Source organism: Gopherus evgoodei, chromosome 17, assembly GCF_007399415.2.
Source record: "Gopherus evgoodei ecotype Sinaloan lineage chromosome 17, rGopEvg1_v1.p, whole genome shotgun sequence".
NCBI lineage: Eukaryota > Metazoa > Chordata > Testudines > Testudinidae > Gopherus > Gopherus evgoodei.
This window is the reverse complement of record NC_044338.1, coordinates 11,725,393-11,752,683: the sequence shown is the minus strand read 5'-3', so window position 1 is coordinate 11,752,683 and position 27,291 is coordinate 11,725,393. Positions and strand designations below refer to the sequence as shown.

Genomic DNA, 27,291 nt, shown 5'->3' with positions numbered 1-27,291 from the left:
ACAGATATTGTTTATTTTTAATGTCTAAACTAATTGGCTTCAAAATCTGATCCTACACATCTCTGTGCTTGTTTCCGCATGTGACATGGTGATGCTTACCTATCTTGTTGTGAGGTTTAATTAAAGAGCTTTGAGATCTTTGGATGGGAAGTGCAAACAACTTTTATTTATGAAGTCTTTGTTTTCTACCTCTGTAGCCTTGGCTGAAATCCAGCCTAATTTTCAAAGTACTTCTGACCTTATATTAGTCTCTAAAGGTGCATAAATATATTATTCTGAGAACTTGGCATGAGGTGATATGAATTGTTTTTTCCCCTTTACTTTTAAAGAGCATCCAAAGCATGACTGACAGGTTGGTACTGGGAAATGTGCAGAAATGAAATCTAGACTAGACATAGAGGGTTTAAAACAGTACTACGTTAAAGTGCACTAGGGAACCTTTAGTGCATACCAGCAGGTTCTGCACAGACTCAGTTAATACACAATATGTTCGTGCGCTTTAGAAATCAAACCCCTGTAGAGAACATTACCTCAGATAAGCCTTCAGAAAAAACTGGTATCCTAGTAAATCTAAGCATCTGTTTTCAAGCCAGTCACATTCTTTTGTATAATGCTAATAGGTGAATGTTTAAATGTTTCGAGACATATGAGTTAAAACTACTTTTATGTAATTGATCAGATAATAAGCTGATCTTGTTCTGTCTTTTGGAAGGAATATTGTCAGGTCAGATTTTCTCCAAAATGTATACAAACTTTTACGAAATCTCATCGACAGAAATGTTTCTGTATTTTTTAAAATAATTTCAATGGGAGCCATTCATTTTGAAGACTATCATATTCCAGTGCAGCACCTGCATCCCATCAACTGTTGTATTGTGCTAATGTATAAAAACCAGAAACTGAATCTGTTTTCTTCTTGCATTTGTCTCGGCTTCTGAAGTAAAAATACGGAGCGTAAATGGTGAAGAATAAATCAGATTTATAAAAACTCCTTCCGTTCTAACAATCTAAAGCAGTGTCAGTAACACAGATCAGGAAAGCCTAGCTTTTAAACAGATGGGGTTTTAAGGTGACTGTGTTTTGTACCAAACCTGCATCGCCCAGGATCATTTCAGTTTAATACACTCGCATTAGGGCTGTAATACTGTGCACTGCCTTTTGTTGCATTTTCCTGATAACAGTATCTTCTTCTTCAGCCTGAATCCCTACAGCTATGATGAGAACTGCCTGAGCAGTAGTGAAGACCACATCCCACTGGCTGCCTTGCCCTTGCTGGCCATTTCCTCCCCTCAGTACCAGGATGCAGTTGCCATGGTGATTAGCAGAGCCAACCAAGTTTACAATGAATTTCTCAAGTCTCCAGATGGGACTGGTTTTAATGGACAGGTAGGACCATTTCTTCGTATGCCAAAGAAAACTGCTTTGGGCAAGGCTGAGTTTCCATTATTTTAGGCCATTGCATTGCGTGTATCAAGTTACTAGTATGGGGCTGACACAGCAAATGAGATAAAGCAGTGTTAGCATGGCAGTGCAAAATGTCTGTTAAGCCTTTGTGTGCATTTCCCAGACCTGAAGAAGATCTCTGTGTAAGTTCAAAAGCTCTCTTTCACTAACAGAAGTTAGTCCAATAAAAGAGATTTCCTCACCCACACTGTCTTTCTGTTAAGCTTCTGAGGATGCTCAGGGTGAACTAGGAGCTTCCTGAAACCTGAGCAGTGTCAGTTTGAGCTGGTACATCATGCAGTTAATAGAAAGCACTGGACCTAAAGGTGTGAGAATAATAGAATTTTTGGTTCATTGGCAATTTAAAAAAGTTTAAAATAAATATTTGGGCTCAGACCAAACACTAAAATATAGAAATTTGTCAGCAAATTGAAAACCTGAAGAAAAAATTTGTTGTGGGTTGAACAAAATCTGAAACACTTCATGTTGCAAATGTCAAAACAGAATGTTCTCTGTTTTTTTCTGACTTGTTCTCTCCGCCCTCCTCCTGCGCCCTCCACCACCACTCTAAAGCGAACAATTCGGCAACACCAACACACATTCATAAAATGTTTTGGTGTGGCTGAATCTGCAATTCTCACCAGAAAAAGTTTCAGCTGAAAAATTTGCTCAGCGCTAGCTGTACCTACTCTCCTAGCTAGTTCAATTCCTAAATTTGTATAATCCCTTTGCAGATGATGGGAGTTGAGGGACCTCAGCACATCTCTGATTAGACCATAGGGAATCAAACATTCAAGTACTGGTATCCCTGTCTCTTGTCACAGTGTCAGTAAAGCCACAGGGAGGAAGCATGATCTTATGATTGAGGACTCAGGAGATCTGGGTTCAGATTTTGGCTCTGCCAGATTCCTGTGCATGACCATGGACAAATCACTCAATCTCCTTGAGCCTGATACAAATCCCAGTTAAATCAGCTGAAAGATTTGCATGAAGTTCATTGGGTTTGGGATCACCACTCTCCTGTAGCAAACTGGTCTCTCAATGGGGTTACTAATACTAATACTTTTAATACTAATACTTGAGGATACATTTATTACTGAGTGTGAAGTGCTTATATACATTTGTGATGGGCCTTTAAAGGTCTAGCTAGATACAGTTGTTTTAAGTACAGCGAGATTTCAAAGGCTCTGAAAGAAGAAAAGATTTTTAATCTGAGGGTACAGTGTAATCTTCTGAGGAAAGCATGAGTCTTATTACACAAACAAATTATTTTTTTCATAACAATAATAGGATTATACCATGGCATATCAGTTTTTTTAAGCTAAAATTTGGTTTAGAGCCAGTTTAATATCTGTAGTAAAAATATTCTTGCTTGGAGCTTAAAAAAAAAAAAGAAACCCCCGCTATTATGACAGAACATTATGAAAGGTGAGATTATGAGAAGAAAAATTATACCAATTACAGAGATAATTATAAAAACAGATCTCTTCCAGTAGAAATTGAATTTTAAGAGGTTTGTTTTTTGGTTTTTTTAGGCCAAAGCTACAAAAAAGGCTTTTTTTTTTTTTTTGAAAAACATCTATTGATAATTCACCTGAGAGTGTATAAACGATCTCAGTATATTTTGCATGTTTCCACCGCACAGGAGAAGTGCTGATATCATTAGAACGAAAATGTTGTTTTGTTCATAGTCCATTTTGGCAACTGGATAAAAGCATCAAATTCACCTCTAAATATATAGGTCTCTAGTTATAAAATATGTACAGTATAATTCAGTGAAACAGGACTGGGGGTTGGGCCTTCAGTTCTATTCCCAGCTATGCCACTGATCTGCTGTGTGACCTGGGCAAGCCACTTAACGTGTCTGTGCCTCAGTTTCCTGTCTCACCCTTGCCTCTCTTGATTACTTACTTTACAAACCCTTTGGGGCAAAGGACTGCCTTACTCTTACAGTGGGAGGGGCTCGCTATCCAGACTATGCACCCATCTGAGACCATAGCCATGTACTCAGGGTGGCTAGCCCCACCTGCCACTCATGCCACTATAGTGGCATTCTATTTTTAGCACACGAGCTCTCATCGAGCTAATGCGGGTATGTCTCTCTTTGAGGTGGGAATCACACCTCCAGCTCCAAGGGTAGATGTACATACCCTAAGTGCTACTCGAACACTAATCATCATCATCAAGATGAGAGTTGTCATGGTAAGTGCAATGAGATGCCATTAATCCCTCACAAAACATGCTGTTAATGTAGTGTTAAGGTTCTGTGTAGCCAGATGGATTTTCAGTTCTTTGTGCTGTGCATCAGAGGGGATACGATTATTAAATTAAAAACTCACCTGGAATGTGGGAGCTGTGTTGCTTGGTTTAGAGCAGTGACTTGAATCTGAGGCCTCCACATACTGCTGCAAGTGTGAACACGCTATAGTGCAGGCAGCTGACAGTGTGAACACACAACAGCGTTTTCCCTTGCCACTGGGCTATTGACTATTCTCAGGGTCGGGAGCGGGGTTGCCCACCCTCTCTCTGTCTCTTTGTGGTTTTGACCAGAAATTCCATTCTGGACCCAAGGAACCTTCCTGGTGAAAGTTAAGTCCAAACTCATATGTTCACACATACGGTGTTGGTTTTGATGCATTTTTTTGACTAAAAATAAGTTTAGTTGAAAAATCCCTGACCAGCTCTAGTCATGATCATAGTGGGGAAATTAATGCCTTGGGGTAGGTATTGTGTTGGGTGTAACTATTGCTTATGTTACAATTTTGTGGGGAAATACACTTGAGCAACCTTAACTCTGTTAAATAAGAGTGTGGAATCATAGAGAGAGAGGAAAAATTACAAATCTCTGCCACCACGCTAGTGAATTCAATTTCTCTAAACGTTACAGTCTATTCCTAGTGCTATAGTCTGAACCATAAAAAATTATATACCTGTGTGAAATCTGTCTATTGGCAACTCATTTCACAGTTTGGGTCACTTGCTTTGACCAGTGAATGAGAGTGTATTTCTGCTTACAAATCTTTGCTAGAAATCCAGTTGAGAGCTGTCTTGATCTCTTGGAAGAAATGAACAACCCAACCTGTGTCTGCAGAGTGCATTAAATGGATTGAAGCATGATCATCCAGGTTCTTTAGGGATCCAGACCCTTTGTGCTGGATTTTGGCTTTATTTTATTTTATTTTCCAGGAGCCAGCAGGGATTACAGCTAGTGCTGGGGAATTTGCTTTTGGTGTAAAGCTGATGGAGGCATAGGGTGCATGTTGATGGGGAGAGGAGGAGTGGGCAAGTGGCAAAGTGGCTATATCTATCCCACACTGTAATGGGATCCACCAGAAACTTTGCAACCCTCGGCTGCTGCAGACTAGTCCCCAGGACCAGGGAGCTGTAATCAGGCTCCATGATGCCACCCCTCTTGCTTCCTGTTTTGAGTCAATGACTCTGGCTGATAAATATCACTATGTCTGACTCACATGAAGTCTCCTGTTCCTGCAGGTGTGCCTCATCGGTGACTGTGTTGGAGGAATTTTGGGGTTTGACGCCATCTGCTACAGTGCTGGCACTGCGGGTGAGAGTCAGAACAGTAGCAGGAGAGGGAGCCTCGGCAGCATGCAGGTAAAACTCCCATGGGTTCATTCCCTGGATGGAAGCCAGCTGGCGCTATGAAGCAGCTTTCTGCAAAAACAAATACAAAGGGTTGGTAGATTGCAGTAGTGCTGAATATTTCAGCTGTTATTTTCAAGTAAATAGTCATTGATGTATCAAAAAACTTTCCAACTTCAGGTTTAGAATACTTGCAAGTCGTTAACAAATGCTTTATTGGCAAATCCATGGGGAGGGGTCATAGAGTGCCTTTCAGTGTATCCCTAATTGTGATTTTTACGGTACCCTCTCCCAATAATCTCAGCCAGCTCCTGTCTGTCACTAAAATCTGCCTTTTTTTTAATTTTTCACCATAGTGTCTGGAATTCTTAATGCTGCTGCTGGTGGCTAATGTTGCATTAAGACATGCTCGGGAGTGTATTTTAATGGCTCATTGAAAGTGTGCCTTGGTTACACTGGGGAATGCCAGTCAGCTGAGGGTCATGTGAACGGAGCACTAAGCACACTCTGGAGTCTCTAAATGAATCCTGTTCTAATGAGAAGCTCTAAATTCAGATAATTTTTTAGATCTAAATTTGCTTTAGAAAGTAGTTTGTGATAGAAAAAAGCAGAATTAGGTTTTTTTTATTACTATTATGTAAATGTTTATGTTGCATTATTGATGCTCCATTTAAGAAAAAAATCAAAGATAAATTTAACTAATTTTATGTAGTCTGAACAAAGTTTCTGGGGCCTTCAGAGGCAATGGGTATGTCTTCACTGCACACTAAGCCTGGGTTCTCACTCAGGTTTAAGCCCAAGCTCCCCCTTCCATCCACATGCAGATCAATCTGATTCGGGTTAGCAAGCACTCAGGCCCTGGATGCTAGGACCCTGCTAGTGGGTTTGGTCAGGACCCAAGTCACACTGCAGCTTGGATCCAAGCCCTGTTGTTTTGCTGTATGGACACCGCTCAAGCCCCAGACCTAAGTCAGAAGGTCTGCATAGTGCAGTATGTATGTACTAGCAAGGCTGTGAGACCCAGATCCAGCAATTGTAAACCAAGGTTTACAATGCAGTGTGGACACTCAAGTGCAGGCTTGAAAACTCCGAGTCCACAAGCCCAGGTCTCTGAGACCCTGATATACAATGCAGTGTAGACATGACCAGTTGACAGGGTAGTGGACTAGTTAGGTTTCAAGAGATGTGGGTTTTATTCCTGGTTCTGCCATGGGCCTATTATGAGACTCTGGGCCAGATCCTTCATCTTTTGGTTCTTCCGTTTCCCTATCTCTACAACATGGATAACAAGACTGATTTCTTTTGTTCAGCGCTTTGAGATCTATGGATGAAAAGTGCAATATAAAAGCCAAATGGTATTTTTATGAAGAAAAAAAGACATCCTCCTAATACTTGTGGGAAAGGAAATATTCCTAAAACAAATTACTCCATAGTTGCATTGCTGACATTTCTCAGTAGCTAGCCATTCTAGCAGTGCACATTGTCATGTCACTCAACATTGTTGAGAAATGCAAATCGTAGGTCCCTATCCTGCAATTGGATGCCCAAGAGCTTCAGTGGGATTCCGCAGGAGCCATCATGAATTCTACTGCAGGACTGGATCTTGGAAGTGCAAATTATTGATACTCTTTTTAAAATGGAAATATTTTCAGCATAACAGTCACCCTTTCGGCTTGTCCATGTAGTTTGACTCTCATTATTCTCTTCACTTTATCCTCTCGCTTCCTCCTCTACTCCTTTATATCCCCTTTCTCTTCTCTGTATTTACTTCTTGTCATGATCCCCACTTTCCTTTCCCCTTTCTCACACTTTTCTTTTTTTCCCTTTCCCTTTCATCCTCTCTCACCACATCTATTCATCTATTTCCCCATGGGGCAGGAAATATTAAACAAACAAACAAAGCAAAACACTTACAGTGAAATCCTGGCCCTATTGTAGTCAAAGGCAGTTTCATCCTTGGTATCTCATCATCACTGATTAGAGCTTGTGCCTGGTCTATACATCTGTCCGGCTTTATGGGTCGCTTGGGCTGCTTTGAACTTTTCCCTTCTCTTACACAGACAGATTGAGAACGCTTAAATAGGATCCAAATTGTTTCCTGGAGTGGAAGTTCAAAGTGACTTTGCTGTCTGCAGAATACAGTTGAGCAAAACAGTCAGGCTACAGGCAGAGGGACATGGCATTTGTCTGAATTTTGGCAATCTGAGCAGTGCTGGTCCTTATGTGAGAGGAAGGGATGCTACTTTATCTGTGCAGCATTTATTTTTATTATATTTCACCTGCAAAGCAGACTTGTGCAAGGTCAACTGAACGCAATCATAATGAACCTTTCGAGCTTATTCAGTTGGATTTAGCACCTGGTCCCGAAAGATGCTCAGAAGCTGTTGCCAGGTACATCATGCCTCTCCAGACTGGGGCATGTAAGGAGGAGATAGCTATAAACGATATCTCTGTTGCTTGTGACTGAAAGTTGGCACTGATGTTTGTTCATTTGGCCTAGGCAGACTATGAGTTTAGTGGTCCTAAATCTATATCATAAAAGCAGCCATTAACATCCATACCAACTGGTACCCTTGTTGGGAGGCCTAGCTCAGAGTGGATCTCAGAAGAGATGTCAAGGATCAAATAGGCGGATTCTGGTGAAGAGGAGATGATTTTTGTTTTTGTAAGATCTCCAAGGGAGGGGGCTTCTCTTATCTGTTTGTATTACACTCAGCTCCCCTCCCACTAAAACCATTGGGTGTTACCTTTATATAAAAGATTATTGATGATAATGCCTGTGTTTTTACCTCTTCTTGGGATAAATAGAAGAAGTCAGTTTCCTGGGTTCTTAGTGCTAGTAAAAGACATCATAACAAGTTTACGTAATAATTTGTACTGTGGCAGTCCTCACAATGTGTTAGGTGCCTTCCAAACACAAAGCAGGACACCGTCCTTTCCCCAGGAGCTTACAGTCTAATCAGACAATCAGGTAGAGAAGATGAAATATGAATTCCAGATATTCTTTCTTTGAATAAGTATCAGCTACCCTCAGCTGCCCCTGCCTACCAATTTACTGGTGTTTCAGTAGAAATGGATCTTAAGGAGGGGTTTAGGGTGGGAGTGGGGGGGGGTAGATTTTTGTTTTGCCAATCCCAAGGGTATTTGTGAAATGAAATGAATTGGGTATAAGGATGGGAATCCTACACTCAGAATCGTAACCAGGAGAGAATGTTATGACCTGATTATGAGCCCTGAAAATAGAATAAAATGAGATTTATATAGCTCCCTTCATACTCCAGTTATTCCGAAGTGCCTTATAACAATAAGTTAGAAAACGGGTACTGCAGAGACCATTGTGTTCTCTGAGTAGCGCACAGCCTGGAGCATTAGAAACTTGCACTACAGGAGTGTATGTTTATATATTATGGCAATGTAAATAGGGAATTATAATAGAAATACCAATCAAAATTCATTTGCAGCAGCATTGGAATGTGCCACTGTAATTTCTCTGCTGTATTTGGGTTCCAGTATGCCCAGAATAACCAGTGGAGAATTACAATACAAGTTCTCATCATACACAGAGAAAAATAAATGTTCCCATTGCCTATCATGTATAAGCCTTACTAGACAAGTATTTGAGGAGTTCACTATACATTCTAAGGGAGTATAGGGAAATAAGTATATTCTGCTTTGACCAGATTAATAGTAGTAATAATGCCTACCTCTTACACAGCAGTGTACATCTGTAAATGTCAAAGTGCTTTACAAAGGAGGTCTGTATCATTATCCCCATTTTACAGTTGGAGAAACTTAGGCACAGAGCGGGAAAGTGCTGCAGACCTGGGAATACAGCTCGGTTATCCAGAGTCTCATGCCAGGACCCTCCCCCACAAGAACACACTGTCTCTTAGAAGATAATTCTGTTCTCTCTTGCTGATGCTGTTAAAATAGCATTCTGAAGCATTCAAGATCTTATTGAAAGATGTTGATTTGACAGGGTTTTAGGAGGTGGCTCAGGGTTTGCTTCCAGTAGCAATAAAAGGGTTTTTGTAGGCGGTTGGTTGTGCTTCTGTTGAATTGATTCTTTTAATGCTGCTGAGATTTAATTTTATTACCGGCATGTTAGGGCGCCTAGAGCTTTGGCGAGTGGTGTTTTAGTTATTAATTAAGTTGAAATAACTAAATAGTCTCTTCAGCAATCATTTCAGCTTTCTTCTAACAGAGTATGTTTGATGATTCCCCCCCTCCCCGCAACAATAGTTTAATTTGTTTCGCAGAATAGTTTCCAAGTACGGTTAAAATAAATGTAGCAATTTGGCACAATATTCCCATGCAGTGTATGAGAGACAAATGGCCATGAATCTGACCTCAAGTAGTTAAACTAATGAGATCTGAACTCCAGCAAAGCTTTTCAGCTAATCTTTGGAGACGTGACATTATGTTGTTTTAAATTTAAAAAAAACCAACCCATGTATTAGAATGAGATTAAATGTAACAAGTCATCTTTGCCTTAGCCTCAGTGTGTTTAGGCATTTTGGCACAATATAGTCTCTAAATACTGGTGGTGTTACATGCTTCTGCCCTTCTTGACAAATGGATGGAGATATTGTGGCAAAAGTGATACAGAACAGAATTACAATTGCAAATGACTGGATGGCTTAAGGGGATCCATTTCTGAGTAACAAAAGCTGTAGGTTACCAGCTAATATCTAGCTTGGGTCAGTAGTACCAAAAAGCCTTTCCAGTCTAAAGGTTGTTTAGTAACATACATGAACTGAATTTGGCTCCAGTTCAAATCCCATTGGGCAGGTTGTCCACATGATGAAAGCCAATCTTCTAATGGGTATTGCTGGGCTCTCTTCCTTGCCTATCTCAGCAGAAGGACCAGTTATTGAATGCACATATTAACAAAGCTGCCCTCGTAGTGGTCCCTCCAGTCTCTTTTCTTGAGATTGTGGGCAAGTTTACAAGGAAGCTTAATATGTTCTGTGGGGATAAACAGGAGTTCACTGCGGGGTTGTGGATCTGGAATAATTCACCTGTAATGGGTTCACATACAGATTTGAAACAATAATAGGCCTATCCACACGCTTGCTGAGAAGCATTTTCCTTGCGGCATACAACGGCCTCAGATTTGTGGGTCCATTTTGGCTGCACTGCCTTATCAGAGAGGTTTTGACTTCAGTGCTATGAACCCCTTAACTCAGAATTTCTTTCTCTTTGTGGTTCAAGAAATGTAGATGCAAATTCCCAGTTCTGCTGCAGACATTCTGTGTGACATTCATTGGGGAGGTCTCTTAATCTCTCTAAGCCTCAGTTCTGCATCTGGAAAACAAGGATAGTAGCACTTATTCTCTCCCACCCTTTGTCTGTCTCATCTATTTAGATTGTAATGGCTTTGCAGAAGGACTCCTGTCACTGTGTTAGTACAGCACCCAGCACAATGTAGCCTTGATCTCAGCAGGGGCTTCTCCTGAAGTAAACCATAAACAATGATTTTGAAAACATTTCAACGTTACACCATTATGTCCCCGGGAGGGGACCCTAAGGGGAACAGAAAGTAGGGACAGGGGAGAGTTGTGTAGGGACGGGGGTGGGATTCTGCCCTCAATGAGGTCACTTGTAAAAAGTCCCACTTACTTCACTGGCCTGTGGAAGATAGAGAAAGAAGAAAGATACGAAATAATTAATCCCTTCTCCATCCAGACTTGTTCATTCCTTTCATGCACCCTCCTCAAAACCTCATCTGAAATGCATGTGCTTTGGCAGCTACATAAAATGTAATCTAAAAACTAGGTGATACTGGGGTTTCCTCCTAATCTGGGGGGGGGGGGCAGGGAGAAAAGGGACGTATCCTATTAACTTAGATTAGTTTTTGTCACTGAATAGAAGAGCTACCACATCTGAACAGGATCCAGCTCAAACAGCAACATCATATCCAGTAAATAAACACACACAATGGAAATGCCAACTTAACGATGATGGTAGCAGCCCTGCAGCAGGAGTTTGGATGTCATTCCACTCTGTATTGGTCTAAGATCATCTAACTGTGCAAATAGTAATCGCACAGTGATTGCCTTGTGACCCAGCGGAAGAAACCTGGACGCAGGTTTTAATGATACTCAGTGGGCAACTGTGAACCGCTGCCAATTTCCAACAGACTGAAGAGACCTATAACTTCCAGTGCCACTGGTCATTCTTTTACTGAACATTCTGTTGACCTAGTTCAGTGGTAGCACAAGCTAGTGTCTAAATATTGCTGAGAACCAGGCCAGCAAAATATACACCTCTACCTCACTCGATAGAACACAAATTCAGATCTAACACAGTAAAGCAGTGCTCGGGGGCGGGAGGGCGAGGCTGCACACTCCTGTGGATCAAAGGAAGTTCACTATAACGCGGTTTCACCTATAACACGGTCCGATTTTTTGGCTCCTGAGGACAGTGTTATATTGGGGTAGAGGTGTATGTGGGATTAAACAGAAATAGGTGTGTTTGTATTGAGGTATTGCCAACTCCAAGTATTCAAAAATTGAGTCTAGCCCCTAAGAAAAATGTGATATTGGCATAAAAATGAGATTTAAAAAAATTGGATTGATTGGCTTTCTGGCTTTTCATTTTAATTAATTTGGCTATTTTGGAGATTTTAGGCTGCACATTTGCAAGCATCTGTGCACCCAGGAGGACTAGAAACTTATTTTTAAACAAAATATTAAGATTTTTGTGTATTCACATGACTCCAGAGTCTTGGACTTTAATACAAAATATTACAAGTCTCATGATAAAATTGTGAAAGTTGGCAACCTGATGATATTCTCTGAAACTATCTTCACAGTGCTTAGATGATGTGATAATGAGAATGATAAAAAAGCTTATTATTCAATTAGATGTTTAAGTGCTTTATCCAAAACCTGTTGAAGTTAATGAATTACAGGAGGTATGTCTAAGGTGCTAAATGATTTTGCTCTGTGTGTGTGTGTGTGTGTGTGTGTGTGTGTGTGTGTGTGTGTGTGTGCGTGCGCACACATACGTGTGCTGTGTCCTCAACGCGTTTTGTGTGTGCTAGCCATAAATATTCTTAAAAATGAATTTATAGGAAGGAAAATTCATCAAAATTATGAATTTTAAGCAAAGATTGCAGCAATAATTCCTTTGCTGTTCAGAATTGCTGCTTTGTTAACAAGTGCGGCAAAAGGGACCTGTAAAAGAAATCCATTCAGGAAGCATTGTGGCAAAAGGCATTTTGACTTTGAGAAGTTCAGTTTTTCTGTTAATATTGTTAATAATTCTTATGGTACCGAGAGTTTCACTGTAAGAATGTATGTTGATTTGCTGTGCAGATAAGAGATTCAAAGGCAAATTTAAAAATATGATGAATTGCATAATAAGAATTGCGTGGAGACTCTATTGTTCTCCACATTAACACACAAAAAGCTCATGTTAAGCAAATAACTTTTTTTATTTTAACTTTACTTCTGCCTATGACATGACACAGAGCCCACTCATAGCTGCAACGGGCAGCTCTTTGTTTTGATCAGCATTCAGGCCCCAGATTCCTATGTGAAGAGTGATCCTTTGAAATCCTTTTGTTTGAAACCCAGCACATTGCAGCTCCTCTACACAGGAACTAAGGGATGGCGTTAGCTATGGCATTACAGATAGCTGCAGTTTTAAGCCAGAAGTGTCCTGGGTGATGAGGAACTTTAACAGTGGACTTGGCACCATCTGAATTTTGCTGCAAGTTTGATGCAGCTAACAGGAGAACTTTTCAGGAATTTTAACTGTGTGTTATTTCTGATTATTAGTGATTTTCAGTTGTACTGCAGGACTAATTGTTTCTATGAATATGGTGGTGCAAAAGTAATTAAGATGATGATGTTGGTTATATTTTATCAGCCCATGAATAGTAATACTGCATAATATGAGCTAATAAGATATGGGTGAAAACTGAAAATTACACAATTACAAGAGGTTCTTTGTGTCAGAAGGTTTTCTCCATGCACGGTACCAATTTTCACGTGCTTATAATTCTGTTAAAATAGATGTTAGGTATTTTTACCTGTTCTTATTTGTTGAAATCAAGTTTAAAAAAGCTTAAATTTGATTCAGACACAATAATTACATATGACCAAATCTTTGGAGGCCTGAAGTAGGCAGATCTTACGTATTCACTGCAGGATTCAGCCCATTGGAATTTGCTTTGACAAGCAGGGCTTTGCTTGTGTGCAATATATTGCCCTCTGAAATTGATGCAGGGTCAGAGCAGGGTTTCAGGAGAACGATGGTTATTAAAAGGAGCTGGTAAAATGAACAAACCGATTAATGTTCAATCCTATTTAAAGTGGTCTCTGCAATATATAGGCACTGCTGGCCTCACTGTGAGTGGCAAGTGGTCAGTATCTTTGAAATTCAGGCCTCATATCCATGGGCCATGGAGGGCTATTCCATTAACATATTTCAATGTATTCTGTACACTTGGATCAAGGCCGCTTATGTCTGTCTATTATTTAAAGGGCACTCAAAGGACCACTGAGGTCAATGGGATCTGAACTTTTGATCGGGCCCCAAGCCCAGGAGGGGGTTACCGGGATTAAAGTTATCATACAAGTGACCCTCCCATTAGCTGCCCTTCTCCCCCAGTTTGCATGACGCACAGCTAAGACAGACATCCGGCCTTCTCTCAGCCTCCTTATTCTTACCTTGGTAGAGATCACAGCTAACAATTCTACCCTCTGTTGGATAATACAAGACAACTATACAAATAGAACCGCTTCATGTTAGCTGTGTTTTATTTTGGTCACTTTTTTAATCTCCCTTTTGCTTTGTTCATTCTTTGAAGGATAATCCCCTCTTAGCAGAGGATTCCAGTCTGGGTGGCAGCAAACGCCTAAGCAAAAGTAATATAGACATTTCGGGAACCATGGAGGATGAGGAGCCAAGGCAACCGTTGCCAAGGAAACAGAGCGACTCATCCACTTATGACTGTGATACTATATCCCAACACCATGCTTTCCTGTCTAGGTAACTAGTCCTTCATTCAGTAAAAGTGATAGGACTGCAATTGAATGTGGAATATTAATACAGTAAATGCGAGAGTAATGGCATCATTTATATAACCCACGTAATGTTGCTGAAGACTTAGTTTAAGCCTTTGCAGCTATTCCAGAAAAATGTAGATATTTAATTTTTGGAGGGTGGGGCATTGTTCTGGACCAACTCAGCTGTATTTTTTAATTCAGCTTTTGTTGACTGGTGTGAATTTTGAATGCGAAATTGAATGCAAAAAATTCCAGTTTTTATAATGCACCTCTCTCAAATCAAATCAAATGAAGACTTGGCATTTTTTTGGAATTATTTTTATTGTTATTATTTAGCCCCATCTAACTTTCATTGGAAGCTTTGCATGATTCTCCAGAGAATTAGGAAATTGACTTTCGGTGCTCCCAGCTGTCTGCAAACTATTCAGGCTTTTTTGAAAACCTCCATAAATCTTCAATTTAAATGAATAAAAAGTAATCTTTAAAGGAAGCTTACTTCGCTTCCCTAAATCCTAAAAAAGAAACCTTTTAACAATATATCTAGCAGGGGAGGTTCATCATTTCCTTTGTCTGTCTGTCTCCCTGTCTTTACCTACCTAATTTGACTGCTTGCTCGAGTATCTGTATCCTTTGTGCTTTATTTTTTCTTTCTGTTTGTTCTTTCTTCCTTTGTTTCGTTGGGGGTGATGCCGATAGAGAGAAAAGCCCCATTGTGTGCTCCCAAGTTTCAGTTCTGTGACAGCTCAGGTACAGTGCAGTGTACACCAGCCTGTTTTGTCAGTAATAGCTCAAGGTAATTTTATTCTATCTCTTTGGCTGCAGTCAATGCATTGTTTGCTTTGGGTTCCTTGATTATTCTGTTTGGTTTTCACATCAATGCGCTGCTGTTCCTTTCTGGATGCCGGGTCCTTACATTTTAAAGTACCTTCCTGCTTCAACGAAACAATGTGTCTTTTTCCATTTGTCTGTGACACAGAATTTGTCAAGAATTCTAGTCCATCACTTTTAGCTCCCTGTGTAGCAGCAAGAAACTCCCAGGCTATCTAATCTGAACTCTCCATTCAGCCCATTTATAATAGAATCTGGCTCAACTGAACTAATTTATCAGGTTTTGGCATCTGATCTCTCTTGCTTACAGATTGAAACATCAAAATATTGGCACTCTTCTTTTCCTAATACCTATAGAATATATTTGCATGTTAGCTGCAAAATAAATATATTAAAGAAAATCCCCCAGTACATTATTTATGTTTTCACAAAAGACAAAAAAGCCCATCTTTTTATTAAAAAAAAAAAGATAAAAACAACACTGTATGCCCCTGTTCTAATGACAAGCATTTGATCTTCAGTCTTTGTTCATCAAAAGCAGACCATGACATTCAACATGCCTAGAGATTTATTAGTTCAGAGAAATATGAAAGGGAACATAACAGAGCTTGAAATGTGAAGATAGAGAATCATTTGATTAGCATTAATAATGTTAAGTAGTTCTGAGTGATTTTTTTGCTATAATTTTTGCCTAATCTGGTTGTTTTAAATAGTGGACTCCGGATATATTTTAGCTTGGATGGAGAGGTGGGTATTGGCAGAAGTGTAGTAAAGAGAAGGGTTCTTTACAGGAATGTATTTCATACTCATGGGGAAAACAAGATAATACAAAAAAGCAATATAACGGTCCTCCTTAAAACTTCTGCGTTTCAGTTTCTAGGTATTTACAGTTTTAAACTGAAAACTATTAAACTTATATAAGTACATTTTTGCCTATGCTTATACCCCCCCTGAACATTTTACACCCCACTCAGATTTTTGACTCTTCAACCACCAGGTTTGCACAAATCTATTGCAAGGTAGCATGGAAATGCACAGATTGAGGATGAAAAATATTCTGAGAGATGTTTTTAAAAAAATCAGTGTGTTCCCCCAGCATGTGCAGCAATTTAAAAAGTTTCAGTTTTCTACATATCACTTCCATGTAGGATTATTAACAATTATTGTTGTTTTTTTTAATTTAGAGATGTTATCCCAGTTTGGATAATGAGATGACTGGGATACCTCCTAAGCATGGAAACTTTCTTGTTCTTTTTACTTTGACATGTTTGTCTTGGCTACTTTGTGCTAGCTTCTCTTACCCCATAGTGTAGCAATGATGCAACTTGAGGCCAATAATGCAATTTAGGGATGGAGTGGGAACTCTGCACTGCCGAAGCAGAAGATGAGTTTGACTCCTGGATTCATTCTATTCTGCATGACTGTAAACTCTGGGGCACTGTAGGGGTGCTAAACTCTGTCCTTAGTGGTTTGGGTTCAAAGTGTCTTATCTCTTCTCAATGAGAAGATCAGGTACAACATGGATGGGCTCAAGACAGTACCATTAAGTTCTCAGATTGGAAAAAAGGCCTGGTCTTTTACTCTGAGTGCAGGACTGTGAGCCAGGGACTGCTGACTTCTAATCCTGGCTGAGCCTCTTATGTGCAGTGCGGCCTACGGTAAATAATTTGAGGCCTGATTTTCAAAAGTTGATAAGCACCCAGAACTTCATTGGAAGTCAGAATATCCTGCATCTCTTAAAATTAAACTTTTGACTTCTCTGGGCCTGGCACACCACCATTCTGATTTGGGAACATTTTACACCAGCTTTGCACAGATGTGAATAGCAAAGTAAGATGGTAGTCAGTAGAGAATCCATTTTCTCTTTTAAAAAAAAAAAAGTGGGGGGGGCCGATAATGATACTTACCTACCTCAACTGTTGGTGATTTGAGGGTTAATATAAAGTTTGTAAATCACTTCACAATGCAAATGAAAAGCTAGACGGCTGCTTATTATTAAGTAGATAGCTGCACAGCGGGGGTGAAAAGTCAGAGAAACCCTCATGGACATGAAGATCCTTGTAACACCAAAAGCTCTCATGTACAATGACATTTTTGAGTCAGATTCTTACACAACTTGGGTCCATTACAATTTGCAGCAAACACTTTTCCAGTGAATTCCTGTATGTGGCTTTAATTATTATTTTTGGCGGGCGTGGGGGAGTAGTCCTGAGTCACGCAGTGCCCGCACAGCTGTCTTCTATGCCAAGTATTTTAACTGCAGGGAATTACTGATCTTTGACAGTAGCAAATTCACGGTGTATCTGCATTAGAAAATAAAGTATTCCAGATGACTGTAACAGAAAGAATGGGAAGCCAGTATGGTTAGGGTGTGGCTTTGCTGTATGATTGTCTCATTATTAAAGCAGAAAATTTGGACCTACAGACCGAGACTGGAGTTTTCTAAGCAGCCTCTCTTTGAAGTAGAGCCTTTGCCCAGCAAGATGGAAAGGGACCCCTGGTTTATTGTTGTTAAGTCAATCCATTTTCCTTGTTCAGTATCCACGCGAGTGTTATGAAGAACGATGCAGACTTTCCTCCTATGAGCAGCTCCAGTCTCTCAGAAGTAAACCTGGGACGGTTTGAATTTGAAGTTTCAGATTTCTTCCTGTTTGGATCACCCCTTGGTTTAGTACTGGCCATGAGGAGTACTGTTCTGCCTGGACTGGACGGTAAGTGCTTTTCAAAGTTTGAATACTGGCAGCTTAATGGCCAGTATGGGCAAAGAGAGGTACACCCTGTTCCATTAAGCAAAATTAGAGATGAGACAGTAGATGAATTCCTACCTGTAAGGGACCAGCATGCTAAAGGTCCCAATTCAGCAGTGATATAAATGTAAGGTTGCCAATTTTGGTTGGACGTGTTCCTGGAGGTTTCATCACATGACATAATTTTTAATTAAAGATTAATCTTTAATTCCTGGAGACTCCAGGACAATCCTGGAGGCTTGGCAACCTTATGTAAATGCCATCTTAAGCAGTGACACTTGCACTGTTTTGGTATACAGTATTGTGCCAAATCCTGCTCTACTATTTACCAATGTAAATCCAGAGTAATTTTACTGACCCCAGTGCAACTAAACAGAATATGGCGTTAAAGTGTAACTTGCCTCATTTTAGCTTTCCATGGGGAGCAAATCCAGCCCCTGGTATAAGTGAGCTCAAACTTATTGGGCCCAGAAATATTGAGAAATGGTGCAAATATAAATTGTAGCCACCTTGCTTAATCTCCTCTCGGTTTGCTTTCTGGACTGTACACACGTGTTTGTTTTCTTGGCAGGTAAGCTGCACTCATTTTGTACATCAGTCATGACAAACTGGGGCATGTTAGGGTTCTATACCATTTACACCTGTTTTCTGACCCATTCACCCCTCATATGTAACTCATACCACTGCTGGCTATGCATTGCAATGTCGTACTGCTACAAGCATATACATAAATCTAATTGTAGGAACGGTCCCTGAAAAAGTGCCCCAAAAAAATCACCTCTGAATTTGGCCCAGAGATTTCCATGTGATTTGTACCTCTTATTCCAGGTTGCATTTGGATGAATTTGGGTCTTATCTGTGATAGTCACAAACCTTTTTTTCCCCTTTAGTGATGGCCTAATGCCCAGTGAAGTGTTAAAAAAAAATAAAAAAATTTAATACACACCTGGCTATCTACACTGTTTCTGGTGACTCACCCCATTCTCCGAAGACAAGTTATATCCTTTGAATCTTCACGCTGTGTCAGGTTCTGTTAGCATAACACCTGTATGCTGCGATGTGCGAAATAATGTGTCCGAGCTCTGTGGCAGGTGACCAATGTGAGAACATGCAGTAACGTGGTAGATGAATGTGTAGCTAGATGGTCTTCAGGGTTAATTTCTGGTTTTGTTTAAACCTATGACAGATGACTGTGATAAATATAAGAAGCTCCTACTTGACTGTCCATTACAGCTGCTTGAAAAGTTTCCAGTGAAACCTTTTGCCATCAAAAAAATGTAGTTTCATCCAACATGAAATGTTTTGCGGTAATGTGCAATTTTCAATGAAAATGTCATTGGGAAGGTTTCTCAGGTGAAAGATGGAATTTAGAGAGAGCGAGTGCATGTGCTACATTCCAGGTCAGTGACTTGACTATCTGGCTATTGGCTACTCTGGGGTGGGCCTTGCCCTCTTTCTCTTTTCATGTTTTCTTCACAACAGTTTTCCAAGGGTCTTGTTTTTGTTCTTCATCAGAATGAAAACAAATTTCAAACCCTCAATGTTTCATGAAATGGAGTTGTTTTCTGTTACCTACCTATCTGTTGCCAGTAGCAAAATATAGAAACCACAACGATCTTTCTGTTGCAACTTGCGTGTTTACTACCAGTCTGATATTTGTACTTTCAAATCTCTTACAATACCCCAGTTTTTATTGGTTTTAAGGCCCAGTCTAGCAATGTACTTAAGATGCTGCTTAACTTGAAGCAGATGAGTCATCCTATTGTCTTCAGTGGGGCTACGCCGGGTACTTAGATGCTTTTCTGGATCAGGGCCATAGTCTTGTAATCTCTCTTGCTTTCAGTCCTTCTCTCCTCACTGGCCGAGTACAATGCTGGAACAGTGCAACCGTCATCGCTGCTAAATTAACAGACAGTAGTTTGAACTATTACAAATTATTTCTCCCAATTAGCTCTCTCTTCCATCCCCTCTCAAATGTCCTGCAAGGAGCCGCTTTTGAGAGCAACCTTTCTGGCCAGTATTTCAAAGACATTTCCAACACGAACAGAGTCTACGTGCAACATGAAGTGTTGTCAGTCCTCAGAGGGAGGTTCTTGTTAGGATAATTCCATAGGGGGGAAAAAGTTGAATCATTGTGCTGCCAAAAGGCAAATGTGTGACCAGAAGACTCCTGTCATGCATACGGCTGAAGTTAGTAAAGTGGTGGAGTCAGAGTCACTTCTCATTCAGATGAGAGGTAGAGAGCAGAAAACATGAGAAATGTAAGGCTAGACATCCTTTCATTTTCGATTTAAAGTTTTGAGTCCATGGGCAAAGGAAAATTTGCCCAGCGCATTGTGTATTTCCTGCTGCAGAACAGGATCGCATGGCATAGTGGGATGCTGTATAATGTCTACATACAGAATATGTATAACATCTGTCATGTGCTCAGGCATCATAGATTTGAATGTTGATTTTTCTTCTGTGCTAGTAGGAATCTAGCTAAAAAGTGAACTTTGGTTCCAATTTTTGCTATCCTTTCAAGGGGTCTTCTATTTCCCCCTTCTTCCTCCATTCAACATTCCCCTGACACTCCATAGCAATTTTTAATGTCCTCTCCTGCAGTTAGTTCTTTCTTTGCTCTTCCAGTTGTCTAGTCACAGTTCTCGTCCTCTAAATCACAAATCATTTACAGCTCAATTTCATACTCTTCCACCTTCTATGTTCCTCATTCAGGGTTTTCTAGTCCATAAAGCTTTCCCAAAGTTTGATATTCTCTAGCACTCACACTCTTCTGAGCATGCAGACCGTGGCCTCAGAGCTTTATGGGTAACTTTCTTCATCTAAAGCTGACCAATTACTTTAGCTAGTTACCTTATTAAGTATTCGGAACTCAATCCATAGAACTGCTGAAATGGATACATCTCATGGTCTTCCCAAAATAACGTCAGTGACCAGAAACTCAGTAGGGACTAGCAAAGTTTTCTACTGAATCGTCTACTTGGAGCACTGCAGACAATCTCTTAAGGATAGTGAAAGCTTTGCACTGAGTTTTAGCTTGTCATACTTTGAAAATGTTCAAAGAACTACACATTTTTTTAAAAGACCCCAAAATGGCAATTATAGAAACACAGCAGCCATTCTGTAAGTATTTAGTTCTTACAATCCAGTTATGCTCCCTCAAACATTCACACAGGGAGCATAAAAAATGGACAGAGGAAATAGAACCAGAACATGTCAGATAAGATTACACATTCAGTTACACTTTAGTAATATAGGCAAATAATATGCAATGAATAATACATAAAACATCTGATAGACTAATGAGTAGCCCATATTCAGGTACTAATGGGAAGGGGAAAAGTGTCTTTAGCAAACACTCTGACTATCTCCTCCTACTCCCAGTTGTTTGATGCTAAAAGAACTTCCTGCTGAAATAAACAACATGCAGTGGACATCAGTGCAGGTTTTGGACTCCCCATACCTGGGAAACATGGCATTAGACACAGATCATAAACCGGACATGTCACAAAGTGGGCCTAGGGAAGGGCCAAAGTTTGACTGAAAGACCCCGAAGAAGGCTTTTAATTTAATGACAAGAAACCTCCTGAATGAAACAAATGTCTCTCCACCCCCAGGGTGAGTCAGTGGAACATGATGCAATTCAGAGTGACAGAAAAGATCCCAGCTTTCCAGAACTCAATCAGGCATTAAGGGAAGGATAGTCCCAGAGTACAGGATCTGCATCTCCATGACATACAACTCAGGACAATAGGGTTTTTTCCTCCAGATGAACTAGAGAGGTCATTAAAAGAAAGAGGTGAACTTTAAAGCCTACACTGTATTTTAGAATTTGTCAACGAATCCATGAGCTACTTACTACTCCTTGCACCCAATACATTCACTCCTGGAGATGCCTGATCGGGGAAAAATTTTCAGTAATGGCCATTATTGTTGCCTGCTGGCTTCTGCCCATGCAACGGATTCACCTGTAAAGTAGATGCTTACCCGTTTCTGTGAATTCCAAATGTAGAGGCAGCTATACAGTGGTGACCACCTACCTGACTTGCATGCACAAGCCATAGGCTGAATAGGTGCCTACTTTTTAGGGCTGCAGTCAACTGCACCTATCTAAATAGAGGCTAACTGAAAAGATGATGATTTGATGGCTTATTTGAGGTCACATGTGGTTTGGCTGTTTAATTCAGGTTAGCCCTGACTGAACAGAAATCTGGTTTAAGTTGAATGTGGTCCAACTTAGGAAGTACAGTTGATAGGTGCTTTGTGCAGTTTAGACATAGTTTCAGAACTTGGACCCCAGCTCTGGGAGGCAAATGCCTAGCAATGGACGTGCTTTTGCTTAGACACATTCGTGAACTGAAACCTTCATGAGTGATTATTTTTAACAGCCTGTTCTTGATAAGAACACTTAAACATTTATTTTCTCATTACCCTGAGAACTGATGAGGAGGCTACCGAGTATGTCTGAACATTCTGCCCTGCTGTTCCTGGCACAGCATCCTGCCTGTATAAAGTGAATAATAGCTCAGGCTATTGCTACAGACTGGCTGGGGCAGTGCCATCATGTTGATTGTCCATGGGGATTCTTTAAGGGTCAGATCATGATACCATTGTCTTGACTGGTACCATCATTTGGCCCTAAATGCCAATTAGACTTGCAGCTTATATGGCATGGATTTTCAAAGCCCAAATATCAGCAGGGGAGGCCTACAAAGCCTGTCAAGCTTCAGTGTTTTTCAACTTAACTCTTTCATTCCTCTCTCAAAGAGCACATGCAGCTGAGGAATGTGCGGTGCCTGAGGCAACACACGTCACATTTTATCCAGCGGCTGGCTGAAGACGTCAGCTGTCGCCATATGAAACTTTTGAGAATGATAGTGAGCCTATGTGTTGTTTTCATTTCCTTCTCTAATTTGAGCCTGTTATCTTAGGAGCCCTCTCCTCAGGAAAAGCTCCATCAGAAAACCCTGCAACACAGAGTAATTGAGCGTAAGCAAATTCCTTCAGAGTCGTTCTCAAGTTAACAATCAATCTGGCATATGGGTTTTCCCCTCTGAGTAAAAGCAGCCTACAGCCTATTTCTGCAACATGGGGCCGGATTCTCAATCCTAATTCCATTCTCTTTCTGGAAGATGTGTCCCAGACTGTGGGGTGAGGGAAGATACAGAAACAATATTCTTCTGTAAGTTCACAGTCACAGTTCAAAGATGGTTGAGAACCACTGCCCTATTTCATTGGGAATCCTTTCAGAAGGAAGTGGGAAATGTGGGAATCTTTCATCGTGAGTATTAAAACTGATATGAGATGAGGTAAGAATGGTCTAGTGATAAGGGTGATAGCTTGGGATTTGGGGACCTGCGTTTAAGTACCTGATCCGCCACAGACTCCTTGCGTGACCTAGGGAAAGTCACTGAGGGAGTTGAGGGCCTGAATACCTTTGAGGATCTGGGCCTTTGCCTCTGTGCTTCAGTTCCCCATCTATCAAATGGAGATAATGGCACTTCCCTACCTCCCAGATGGGTTGTGACAATAAATACATTAATGATGATGGGGTGATGGAGTGCCCCAAAACAATTTGTTTTTTCCCCCTCTGTGGTGTTTACAACACCAGCACTTGGATGATGTTCAAGAATAATGTTGCACAAACCAATGAGCCTTAAAGAAAAGCACCATACATGTTATCAGTTTTATAGTATCAGTGCAAGAGAACAGTAATAAATTGTAACAGAAAAGATTTTAGAGATTATTATATTGCACAACAGTCTGGAAAACATTAAGGGACTGATCCTGTTCATGGAGTTCAGTGGGAACCAGCATAATATTCCCAAACATCTGTTGTAAGTATTTTAATCTGTTCTTTACTCCTACAGTTAATGAATTGACTGTTGTAACATATTTGTGCTGCTGTAATATACTAAGTCTATTAGCGTAATTAGCCCCATAATGGATTGATCTGCTAACACTGGAGAGGTTCACAGTGATCCAAATGCAGTTTGGTTAGATGGGAAGTGACTACACCTGCTGGTTTACAGACCCCAGCAGCCATCTATGATCAGCCATTTGAGATGTCTCTATCTCAGTGCTGTACATCCAATTGAAAGAGTGCCTCATTAGCTGAGTGGGTGATTTTCAAACATCCATTTACAATTGCTGTCTGAATTTCTCAGTAGCTGCCTCTCTCTAGCAAATATTACAAGCCACGCTCTCCTGTTTTAATGTGTGCAGTTTCATTTTATGCATTAACTTCAAAAGCCGCCTTGCTTCACATGCCCACTCCAGCTTTCATCTCCATTTCAATCCTCCCGATTTAACGTGCCCATTAAATAATTTTGCCTTCAAATATTCCAAGCAGAGGATGCGTCATGCTTTTGTAGGTGCAATGTTCGATAATATATTTAGAAAGTTTTAAAACTTTATTGACTTTCTGGCTTCCATTGATTTCAAAGGCTGGCCTTAGCCTCAGCAGGTCGCCTATTTCTCAGACTGTTATCCTTTTGCAAAATTACCTTTCAGCAAAGCTCATTTCATCGCCAAAGGAGTATGAAACAATTTAGTTGAAGAATCTCCTGCCTTTTGACTGTATGTGTAGTTTGGGCTATTGTTTGTTTGTAGAATTGAAGGGACTGTATATTTAATCACACCCCCAGCTAGACCTCTCGAAAGATATGTAAGCAACCCATCAAGATGCAATGCTGATCTCTCTCTCTTTCTCGTTCCAGTGTGCCAGGTCCGTCCAGCTTGCAGCCAAGTATACAGTTTCTTTCACTCTGCTGATCCCTCTGCCTCCAGGCTTGAGCCATTGTTGGAGAAAAAATTCCACCTCTTGCCTCCATTTAACGTCCCAAGGTACCAGAGATTTCCACTGGGAGATGGAAGATCACACCAGTTAGGTATGATAAAAATTTCATATCGTATTGCTTGGATTTCACTGCTCCTACTCCATTAGTCTCTTGAGCTCTTCACCTACTCTGTTCAAGAGGATTTTAGATACAGATACAACCAGCATACTGATAGTCAGATAACTTTAGGGCAGGAGAGGTATTGCTTTACTCTGTAGTTATAAGCCCAAAGGGATGCAATGAAAGACACAGGGTTCCTAAAGGTATGCTTTCCTGCGCTCTTTGTGGCACTTCATAGCCCTTTCTTTCATGTACTCTTACTGCAACTTAGGTGTCTGCCTACTTCAGTATTTCTAATAGTATGGAAAGTGCTGACAAAAAATTAAAACTAAACATTTTGGAGGTTTTGATGAAAAATCCATTTTTGAGTACAGCAGACACAACCATTTTGTTTTTTTGTTAAAAACCCAGTTTTGCATTGGGGAAAATATTTGGACTGAATGTTTTTGACCAGACCCTTTCTCTAACTCTAATAGTTACCGTAAATAAATATAACAGAGATTCAGGTTCATCATAGGAGGAATGCGGTGTGTTCACTTATAGCATGTGAACAATGCCTCATTTACTATGAAAGAGTCCTCCAAAGCCACTTTTATAAAATAGTTAGGTTGTCTACTGAAAACAGAGCAAAATCCTTTTTAAAAATACTGATCCTACGTAGGTACAACAGAAACCTAGTTAAGTACATTACCAGTAACACTTACCTAAGTGTACATGGGTATTTCACATGTCATTGTGCTATATTATTTGTAGCTGACTCATCCCACATACCTCCTAAGAGATTGTCTATTTTCCATCTAATATTTTTTTTTGTTTAAAGAACAAAGTGTAAATTTGTGCAATTGCTCTTTTCCTAGATAGCTTGCCATGATCTAGCCAGGGTGGATAGAATGCATCTCCTGTTTTGTATGTCTGAATCCAGAGGAAAATAAAAGTGGAGAGGATGGATTGTGCCATATTTGACTTTGTGAAAATTTCATATGGAAAATAAGGTTGGAAAAAGTCACACGGAGATGAAGCATTCTATCTGATAACATGGTGCAAGAACTCTATTAATCGCCCACAATTTATTCTCCTTTTTTGTTGTTGTTACAAATCCCAGACACAAATTCAAGCCTCAGCAGGATATTTCAAAAGCCATTTGCGACTCAGAGCTTGGAAGTTAATGGAGTGAAATGGCAGAGTTTTGTATCTGTTGGATTCATGAGAACACAAATCAATGCAACTCTATTTTCCTCATTCAATAACATAGCTATAAATCCAACATCCGTCTTGTTTGCTAAACCATGTGCTGGGTCCAAAGTATAAATAAACTGTGGTATATTTAGTGCTGATTAACTTCATGTTTAAGAAGCTACAGCAAATCTGAAGTTATGCCATTTCACAATGAAAACAATCATATGTTTAACAAAACTTCAGATGAACTGAGTTTCATCTATTAACCCAAAATAACAGTACTAATGCAGGGCACTACTATTTATCCATTACTGATTATTTAACAAACACAATGACTTAAATGGATAACACAGAGGTTAATGCTTTAATCTAGTATCAGTCAAGTGTTACTAGATTTAATGTCAACCTTTTTATAGTAGCTAAAATACTGATTCTCCTAACGTTAATGTGTAGCTTTGACAAACAGCTTAATGTCAACTTTCAATAATTTCATGGAGAAACTCGGTTAAATCACGACAGGGTTTTTTCATTTGAAATTATAGATTTCTTTTCCCAACAAGATTAAACTAGGCCACATTTTTCATTACAGTTAAATGATGCCTACATAAGTGTATTCAGGGATAAAGGAATTATAGCAAACCAAATGGAATAGTTTTACCACTTTGAACATGAGTAATAATTGAGGTCCATCCACCATGACGCTATTGTGTATTTTTATTCAATCCCCTAACTATGCTGAGATGGGTCTGGTGGAAGTAAGAGAGCAAAGGTCAGGTATAGAGCTGGTCAAAGTGTTTTAAACGAAAAGCAGATTCCCAGATACTTTGCATGTAGAAATTAATTTCTCTATAGCAGATCATCTTGCCATGGTTCTGCCCTGTACTTAGACAATCATTTGCAATCCCAAAGCTAGGGAACATGTATCCCCCTGAATGGCATGAAATCATATATCCCATTATGCTTCTCTAAGAACATGAGAACGGCCATACTGGGTCAGACCAAAGGTCCATTTAGCCCAGTATCCTGTCTTCTGAGGTGCCCCAGAGGGAATGAACAGAACAGGTCATCACCAAGTGATCCCTCCCCTGTCGCCCATTCCCAGCTCCTGTCAAACAGAGGCTAGGGACACCATCCCTGCCCCTCCTGGCTAATAGCCATTGATGGACCTATCCTCCATGAACTTATCTAGTTCTTTTTTGATCCCTGTTATAGTCTTGGCCTTCTCAACAGCCTCGGGCGAGGAATTCCTCAGGTATACCGTGCGTTGTGTGGAAAAATACTTCCTTTTGTTTGTTTTAAACCTGCTGCCTATTCATTTCATTTGGTGACACCTATTGAAGTGTTATTTACTCCTCCTAACACAAACTTATTTACTTTCTCCATGCCAGTCATGATTTTGTAGACCTCTATCCATATCCTCCCTTAGTTGATTCTTTTCCAAGCTGAAAATTCCCAGTTTTATTAATCTCTCCTCACACGGCAGCCATTCCATACCCCTAATAATTTTTGTTGCTCTTTTCTGAACCTTTTCCAATTCCAATGTATCTTTTTTGAGATGAGCGACCACATCTGCACACA

At 40.1% G+C, this 27,291-nt stretch overlaps 1 protein-coding gene across 4 annotated transcripts in view; it reads left to right on the top strand.

Moving 5' to 3' along the window:
* PITPNM3 (PITPNM family member 3) overlaps window positions 1–27,291 on the top strand; it is a 344,340-nt gene that overhangs the window by 279,865 nt on the left and 37,184 nt on the right. For all 4 annotated transcript variants that reach the window (XM_030536854.1, XM_030536856.1, XM_030536855.1 and 1 more), the window contains 5 exons: window positions 1,197–1,386; window positions 4,936–5,055; window positions 13,865–14,046; window positions 17,430–17,602; window positions 24,358–24,528. In XM_030536854.1, the coding sequence (XP_030392714.1) occupies window positions 1,197–1,386; window positions 4,936–5,055; window positions 13,865–14,046; window positions 17,430–17,602; window positions 24,358–24,528 (836 nt within the window). The remainder of the gene's footprint in view (window positions 1–1,196; window positions 1,387–4,935; window positions 5,056–13,864; window positions 14,047–17,429; window positions 17,603–24,357; window positions 24,529–27,291) is intronic.